Source organism: Hesperophylax consimilis, chromosome 5 (assembly GCF_061612785.1).
Source record: "Hesperophylax consimilis isolate HC1 chromosome 5, BYU_Hcon_1.0, whole genome shotgun sequence".
Taxonomy (NCBI): domain Eukaryota; kingdom Metazoa; phylum Arthropoda; class Insecta; order Trichoptera; family Limnephilidae; genus Hesperophylax; species Hesperophylax consimilis.
The window spans coordinates 667,265-676,809 of NC_142840.1; the positions used below are offsets into that span (position 1 = coordinate 667,265).

The 9,545-nt window shown below is 33.2% G+C and overlaps 1 protein-coding gene across 1 annotated transcript; it reads left to right on the top strand.

The window, feature by feature from the left end:
• The first annotated feature begins 514 nt into the window (after positions 1-514).
• On the top strand, positions 515-5,752 carry LOC149423392 (uncharacterized). Its single transcript, XM_089632231.1, has 5 exons — positions 515-533; positions 930-1,041; positions 1,169-1,255; positions 1,771-1,879; positions 5,406-5,752. The coding sequence occupies exons 2-5, from the start codon at positions 940-942 to the stop codon at positions 5,750-5,752; spliced, it is 645 nt and encodes a 214-aa protein (XP_089488357.1). The 5' UTR covers positions 515-533; positions 930-939.
• The last annotated feature ends 3,793 nt before the right edge of the window (positions 5,753-9,545 follow it).

Genomic DNA, 9,545 nt, shown 5'->3' on the forward strand with positions numbered 1-9,545 from the left:
CTTACCGTTGCCTCCTGTGCGCTTTTCAAGGGACTCGGTTAGGTATTCCTTTGAAGAAGGTATTCCTTCTGAAGAAGGCAGTTTTCAATCAGTGGATGTGAAGGAATCCACTAATCAAATGGTCAAAGCCTGTTGTCTGTCTTTTCTTTTTTAGGAGTCATGTTTCGCATCCGTATAGCAGGATGGACCATAAGTCAAACTTTTAATGATTTTTGGTCTAGTTTATAAACTGTTTGTGCAAATACATTACACATACTCGAATAAAACCTCACGTTAAAGTATTTTTGTACGGAGGAGAATTATTATTATTTACAAATTAATTAGAATACCACTCACTAATCACGGCCAAAACACGATAACAAGCTAAATAAATGGCTGCATAATGTATTACAAAAGTGATGCGAGTATTTGTGCTTTCAGGTTTGCGAACCGTCAAAAAAGGAATTTTTGAATGTAGGTGGTTTTAAAGGAGGGATATTAAATTGGAATTTCTTTCAAACAACACCAGCAAATACTTGCGCAAATCTTGGAGGGTGAGTACAAAATATAAAATAAAAATTTCCGGAATAAATAATAAGGTTAGACTCGTAACTAAGGAATGATTATTCCGTACCGAGTACAGAAAAATAAATTTAACCTCACCTCACTCGCTTTTTTACATTACGTAACCGTGAAATGATTTGTACAGGAAAGTAACTTTAAGCTCAACTCTATTATTATTATTTTATATTGTTCATTTTGTTTGCTTACCTAATTTGAAAACACTATTAACATGCATTTTTAGTTGTAGTTTCAAATATATTAAAATAAAGATATATTATTATTAATGTTTGATGAAAAAATACTGCTAATGAATCGACAAATAAATAAATAAAAAAGGGCGCCACAAGCGGAATGTCCATAATACTGTCCAATTTAAATTCTTCCAGGGACCGGTTGATGAACCTCTTGAACTTAGTTTGCAGCACAGCACAAGCTCTCAACACCACGGCGAGGGATGGTTGCTACGGATGCTTTATAAGATACACTAATCTACCTCAGGTAAAATAGACGAGAATTGATAAAAAATAAACAGGATACCTAGGTATTTGTTTTGAAATACAAAAAAGTGTACTGTGATCTTTGGTGACCTCACTTCAATATACCTAATTGAATTTATATATTTAAGGGGCAACAACAGCTGCTAGGATTGAGCTCCTGCGCCACTCCTTATTTTGCCGGCACAACCTACGCTCCTTGCGCCACGCGGCTGGCGGTAAGGACACACTTATTATCTACATGGAAATATAATCACCTACAAATTTAGCTAATTTAAGTCTGACGCCAGGTATTATCTCAACACTGCAGAAGACACCTGCCTACGGCTGCAGCATTTTGTTTTTATTAACTCTTACTTCTGTGTTATTTTTGTATGAATAGTAAGTACTTGCATACAGCTTCCTAACACCGTATGCAGGAACATTGGAGGGTCTAGATTCGTTTCATATTAAATGTAGCTTAGTTTGTACCAACCAATTAGAGTACTTGCGAGAGCTTTGTTGGAGTAACCATCTGTTACTTATACCAGGGCGGGAAAGTGGTTGGCCACCTCCAATGAAGCGAGGTCATTGATTTTTCAATATTTTTTAAGTCAACTTTGAAAGTTAAAAAAAAAATCATTGGAAAAGTAATAACATATGGGCTTATCGACTTTTACATTTAGATACATTGTTCCGTAGTAATAATAATCTTTTTTATAAACACAACCAATCATAACCAGACAACTTTTAGCTAATTGCAGGATCAACGCAAGTTCTGACGCCCTTGAACGGGAATTGCACGAACGCATTCTGTGAATTTGTGAGATGTTTGCGGAGGACCAACTCCAATAATATTGTGAGTACACAATTTTTATTTTTTTCCTTTTTGGGAAAGCCCAGCGTCACAACCGGTTCGTTCAAATGTCACGACGGGTTCGTTGAAGTGTCACGTCGGGTTCGTTCAAATGTCACGTCGGGTTCGTTGAAGTGTCACGACGCGACGCCGATGCCAGAGCTCACTGTTCGATAGTGGCTGCTTCGTAGATTTTCCGTTGATTTGTCAAGATTACATTTCTTTAAATTTTAAATTTCTTTAAATATTATTTTCAGCTATGTTCGCTTTGGCAGGAGGTAACTGTTGAAAAATCAACCCTCAAACAAGTTTTTCACTATAATATATCTATTTTGAAATGTCTTTTAAAACTTTAAAAATTGTCTGAGAATTTTACCTTCCTTCCCAGTTCTGAAGTCAACCGCACTAACAACCTCTCCAAATCCCGATCGGGATTTCGTATCTGCTGTAATGTCATCCCGTTTCAGAGAAATGTTTCCGCGTGTGTATACGTGATTGCGAATACAAGTTGACGGAATGCATTATAATCGACAACGAGTCTGTCGAATGTCGGAAACGGAGTTAATTTCTACTTCCATAGATATTTAAAAAAATCAACAGCTGATACAGCTCTTTTCAATTTTCAACCTATTAGTTGCGCCATCTCTAGTGGCTGGTGGCCAATTTAAAAAAAACTCTAAGCGGTTTATTCGACACTGAGAGTTATGAATCATTTAATAGAAAGGTAACAGTCAGTTTTAACAACAACAGTGTTCTTAATGTGAATTCCGCACAAGAGTCCCAACCGCTCTAGACTGTTCAGAGCCAGTGGGACTACGGCATCCGCAATTGGGAAAGAATTTTACAAAGCGTTGCTTGGATTGAAACATTTATGAATGGTAATAGGTACCTACTTGTAGGTATCTTTGTATGCCACTTTGGTGGTGATTAAAATGTTAATACAAGGAGCCAAAATTAAAATAAAAAGATAACAAATCCAATAAAAGCATCTTTAATTTTTTTATTCTGTTTTTGGTACTGACCATTCCTGATGGCGTTCCATTATAACGATATATATTACCAATTTTAAAAATGTTTCCACTAATTTTATTTTTTTACTGGTACTGATTTCAGCTTATTATAGCCATCGTTGTGTCCAGAGATGTGCAAAATGGGTACCCAAAACCATTTAAAATGCAAAATGGAAATGGGTCAAAACTTTTACATTTGAAAATGCAAAATGAAAAATGGTTTTTAGAAAAGCATTTCAAATGCAAAATGCCTATTTTCAAAATGCATTGAAAATGCAAAATGGTTTCTCAGGTCAAACAATTAAAATAATTATAGAATTTTTAAACAATTTTGTCATTTAATAATGGACGTCAATGTAGAACAAACATGATGATGGTAAATCCAAAAATACCACGACTACAGATTATGAAACCACAAAAAATTTGCGCGGGACTAATGTTGCCAACGTAAAAACATAGAAACTGCTATCTAACATTTAATATTACAGCGTCATGGCCCCATGTTCAGTATTTGAATCAGTATAATATTTTATAATATAATATTTTGTAATGGTATCACTCAATTATCAATTATCTTAGTAAAAGAGAGCTATGTGTCAAAATAAAATCTGTGGAATCTTACATTTTCGAAGCCACAAGTGGGGTCCCTCAGGGGTCTCACCTGGGACCAATTCTTTTTTTGTTATTTATTAATGATATTGTTAGCATATTTAAAGATGTAGAAGTTCTTCTTTTCGCAGATGATTTGAAAATATATAAAACAATACGCAGTTTAGACGATTGTTATACTTTGCAACTTAATTTAAATAAACTATATCGTTGGTGCATCATCAACTCTCTGTTTCTTAATATTAAAAAATGTCAGGTCATTCGTTTTTGTAAAATACGAAATCATACAATTTATGAATATTCGCTTAATAATGTAAAATTGACAGCTGTCACTCAAATCAGGGACTTGGGTGTTATATTTGATGAACAGTTAACATTCAATCCGCATATAAATGAAATCACAAATAAAGCCCTAAAAATGCTTGGGTTTATATGTAGAACCGCATGTGACTTCAAGTCACTAGAATGTTTGAACACACTGTACACATCTTTAGTAAGAAGTCAAGTAGAGTATAATTCGCCTATTTGGTCCCCGTTTTATAAAGTACATTCCAACAATATTGAAAGGGTACAACACAAATTTTTAAGATTTATTAACTTTAAACTTAATATTCCAATCCAAAATATAAATTATATCCAACTCATGCATCAACTAAATTTGATTACGCTATCAGATAGGCGAATTATCTCCGACCTTGTTCTACTAAATAAAATTATTAATTATAGAATCGACAGCCCTGAAATTCTTGCCACAATAAAATTATTTGTACCTTCCAAAAATACGAGACAAAATTCCACCTTTTTCTGTAACAATTTCAAATCTAATTATCATGCGCACATATCGTTAAATCGAATACAAAATTTTGGTAATAAATTTGGTAATGTTGTTGATATATTTAGAGATTCCGTAGCAGTGCTCAAACGAAATCTACATAAACACTTTGCTGATATGTATGACTTCTCCACTCTATAGTAAAAAAACCATTTTTTAGCTTCTGTTTTTTTCACTCTTTTCTTTTATGACTTCTTTTATGACTTTTTAACTTTAATATATATGTTTTAACTTTACAAATTAATATTGTAATTTAAATAACAATTCGAATATGATTTTAAGTCCCTATAAATGCTGATTAATTTCAATCCATTTATTTTTCTAAGTAAGTAAAAAAAGAAAAAAAAAACTGTTCTCCATAATGTTATTCTGTATTATTTGTAAAACATTTATGTACTACAGATATAATAACTATTTTATTTATATATGTACGTAAACTTTTCAATGTCACATAGTTAATGTAATAACACTAATAACAATGTATGTAAAAGCCCAATGGGCGTTTAAATAAATAAAATAAATAAATAAATAAATTGCCAGGGCTCCTACCAGCAACTTGACAAATGTAAATTATCTCTCATAGCGAGGTTGAGGACCGACTGATATTTGGAGCTTATGAAAAAAATATGAGTGGAGATAGTAGGAAAAATGTTGCAAAAAAGCATTTAAAATGGAAAATGCATTGAGAAAAACATTTAAAATGCAAAATGCTAAATTGTTTTTAGAAAAGCATTTGAAATTCAAAATGGAAAGTACCCATTTTGCATTTCCATTTCAATGGATTTATTTGAAATAAAGCACATCTCTGGTTGTGTCTGAAGATGGCTAGTTTTGACCAGTCAGAAATAAGCTGAAATCAGTAATGGTCCTAAATAAAATAAGTGGCAAAAGTGTAAAAAGTTTCAATTTATGTACCATTTTCTTTTATTCTGAAAAAGGTTTAATTGTGTTTTTTTTATGCCATCCAAAATCAACTTTTTATGTCAGCTCTTCCAGTATTAAAATCCCCAAACACAAAATATAATAAATGTCTTTAAAAAAGCACAAATAATATATATATTGATTTGATACGTTGTAGATAGCCCAATGCGCCCGCGAGACGCGAGCCTTTGGCGCCGTGAACGTGACCATCGACAGTGACAACATCCGTTACTACACCAACATCACCAGCTGCATCCTCGCCAAGACGCGCTGCAACACATACAACCCCATCACAGGCGACGTCCAGCTGCCCGGCGTCACGACGATCCCCGGCGGCAAGCATGGCAAGACGCCGACGCAGGTGCAGCTCTTCAATTCGCTGCAGACGGCGCCGGACGGGACGCTGCGGGTCATTACCTTCCCCGAGACGATCGGCGTGTCCGCGACCTACTGCTCCTCGGATACATCACTGGCGAATGCGAATTGGCTCAACAACGAATGCCCCTAAATAATTGTCTGTGGCCAGTGGGTCTAAGTGGGTGGAGAAAGAGATGGGGAAAAATGGTTGGAACGTGCTGCCCTCAAATTCGTTACCTCATTGTTCCTAGCGACTTTACAGTCTATTTATCGACTTCCCTCTTGCTTTTAGGGACACACAGAAAAATCGTTATAGCAGTGTTCGTAGCAGCTCACGCAGTGGCTGAGGTTTGAGCGTTGGCGCGACGCACGGTGGGCTGAAAATCGCCTCTCATAGACATAGAAACTTGAATTTTCAAGGGTATTTTTTTTGGCTAGAAATGGATTCTGCTGATCATTACTATGCTATAAAATGTCGTACGAAGCAATTGCGTGTACAAATGAAGGAGTCATCATTTTTTAAAGAAAAATTTGTATGGAACTGACATTAAAAATGAGGCTATCTCTGGAATCATAAGGTTGACCATTATATCCTTACACACAAATATACTATTATTTATTTGTATTTTTTTGACATACTTCGTATTGTGGCGAAACTTGTGATTTTTTTAAAAAAAATCCTCAAAGTTGAAAAAAAAACTTTTTTATGTTGAAGATTCATTTTAATGCTTAAATGCTTTACATATGAGTATGCTTTGTCTAGTTTACAATATTTTATTTACACTGCAAGCCTAAAAGCATTTAAGCATTAAAATGAATCATCAACATTAAAAAGGGTTTTTTTCAACTTTGAGGATTTTTAAAAAAAAAATCGCACCTTGCGTCACAATATGAAGTATGTCAAAAAAATACAAATAAATAGTAGTATTATCTGTATGTAAGGATAGAACGGCCAACCTTATGATTCCAGAGATAGCCTCATTTTTAATGTCAGCGCCATACAAATTTTTCTTAAAAAAATTATAACTCCTTCATTTGTACACGCAATTGCTTCGTACGACATTTTATAGCATAGTAATGATCAGCAGAATCCATTTCTAGCCAAAAAAAATACCCTTGAAAATTCAAGTCTCTATGTCTATGAAAGCCGATTTTCAGCCCACTGTGCGACGTTGCCCCCTGATTGGCATGTTCCCGAATTTTTTTTTTTTTACTGATGATTTCTCAATTAACTACTGACATTAAAAATGTCATTAAAATTACACCCGGAACCTAATCTCTCTGTAATAATATAATACAGTATGGTATTTAGGTGTGTGTGAAGGTGTGCGGAATTTAGTTGTTTATGTACTTTATACGTGCTTTATTAACGTAGGATTACAAAACTTATACTTTTTTTAATAATATGATTGATTCAAAGTGAAAATCGGTTTTTTTTTCATTAGAGACCCGATCTTAACAACATATATATATCAAAATCGCTACTACTTCACTTTTTGTAGGGCAAAACTGGACTATATCATGTTCACAGCATTTTATCAAAATCACAACATGCTCAATGCAATATTTTGTTTACCAGTTGTTGTTGATGATATCTGCCATTTAGTTTTATTGTGATCACATCGACTCCTAAGTACAGCTAATGTAATAAAATTCACCTTGGGTCAAATAACTATAAATATCTTGTAATAGCCATATACAGTTCCCCTTCTTTAAATGATTTTCTATTTTTCAATGTACTAAAATCAATTGTTCGAAATCTTGACAAAAACAATTTTACTGTTTACATGTTGAATATTTTATTTCACAAAAATCACCACGTATTCAATTCTATTATGGAGAGGGTACATAGGCTGGAAAATGTGTTTATGGATGTCGCTGATATTTTCTTTCTAAATCTTCACATACAAATCAAAATTAGTTCAGCATTTTTTAGTTCATGTAAATAACGAGTAGGTGATCATAATGTAGGCATAATATGCCTAATTAATTATTCACTATTTCTAATATAATTTTAATAATTTTTTATTACACGTACATAATTTTTCAGAGTTTTTTTAAAAAGTAAGTGTGATAATTAATGTATTTGATGTTTTTTTACATCTTTTTTAATATTTATTTTATATTGTAGTTTTAAATGTATTTTGTGATCTTTATGTAAAAGCCCAGTGGGGTTTATGAAAATATAAAAATACATCTTATGAGCCACATATACCATTTTCGAATCGTTTCAAATAATATCAAAAATATTTGAAATATGCTTCAAAATGAAGTCATTGAATACTTATTTCAAACCCAATATGGTTTTAAAAAATATATCAGTACTGAAGATGCAATTCATGAATTGACAAAAAATATATACACATCTATCGATAAAAATAAATGTCTACATTATTCTTAATTTAATATACCCATTAATCATAATTTACTCATCAAAAAAATAACTCAACTAGTTTTCGAAGAAGATATATACACATATACACTAGTTGAGTATATATTTATGTATATTATATAAATTTATAGTACAGAAGCAAATATAAAACATGTAGTACCACAAGGAACTGTACTTGGCCAGATTTTAGTTTTAATAGGTACATATGAATAGGATATGAACAATTATAGTATTGATTGAGTGTAGTGTATATCAAGTAGGTACTTTTGCTTTATTTATTATTTGTTAACTTCCAACTAGCAACACGCCAAGAGGCGCGCGCACATCGAACGCTTCCGGCATTTTCCGCACCTAGCTGATGGTCGCCACCAGCGATAACTAGCCGAGCGGTAGTAGGTAATAGTGATAAAATAAAAAAAAAACCTTTTTCAATTTTTATAGGTAGCACTGGCTTAATATAAGGTTTCCAATGTTTCTGTAGTAATTTGCCGTGCCGATCATCCAGATTTATTCTTAATGAAAGAATGTGGGTACTCCGTTATATTTAGGTAGTACAAGTATTGGTACAAGTGAACTATAGAAGAGCTTGATATTGAAAATACAGACATGCCTTTTTATACGTCTCGGTCATGCTGTCTCACTCAGATATGCCTGTCTTTTTCATACCGACAGACATACGTTCACCACAGTTTCCACTTTTTTCTCAAATATTGATGGGACATTGCGTGATAATCACATTCACAAAAAAACGTTAACGTCAAGGAAAAAACCTACTTCTTCAGAACAATTTAAGTTAAATATTTTATTTTTTGAAGTGAAACTTCTTTACGCGCGTCATGCAATTTCGAGGACCGGAGTAAAACCGACTCATGACCGAAACGAAAATGCGGGTACCCCCACCACCGATTAAAGTTCATTTGATCTAGTCAAAGTTTTGAAGTAACATATAAATGCTTCTTAGCTCATCCCGACAACTGGCGTTGGTGGTGTAATGGTCAGCATAGTTGCCTTCCAAGCAGTTGATCCGAGTTCGATTCTCGGCCATCGCACATTATTTTTTTGTTTTTAACGCCTTTTTCATTCAATATCTTATTTTTTAGTAGGTCAGAACATTTTTTAAAAGAAAATAATATTGCAAAATAATAAAAACACTTATCTCACTGTGATAAAACATTACTCCGCTAGAGCGCGCTTTGCGTTATTGTGTTGGATTAAAATTATTATCTAATCCGTATATTATGATAATTGTATTACATTTATTTAATTAATTTATTTATTTTGATAATATGTAATAATTTACAGAAAAAAAAATTAAAACTATCTCCCTCTGATAAAATATCCGTTCGCTAGAGCGCACTACGCGATCTTGTGTGGGATTCTATTTCTGTACATTGTACATTATTTTTAAAAATATATTATATTTTGGGTGTGATGTAGGTAACATTATAAAACATAACAAGCTCTCATATTTTCAGAACCTACATAATATAATCAATTTATGCGGCTTTGCTTACAGTTGGTGCTCAGCGTGGTTGGCTTTCAATCAGTTAAG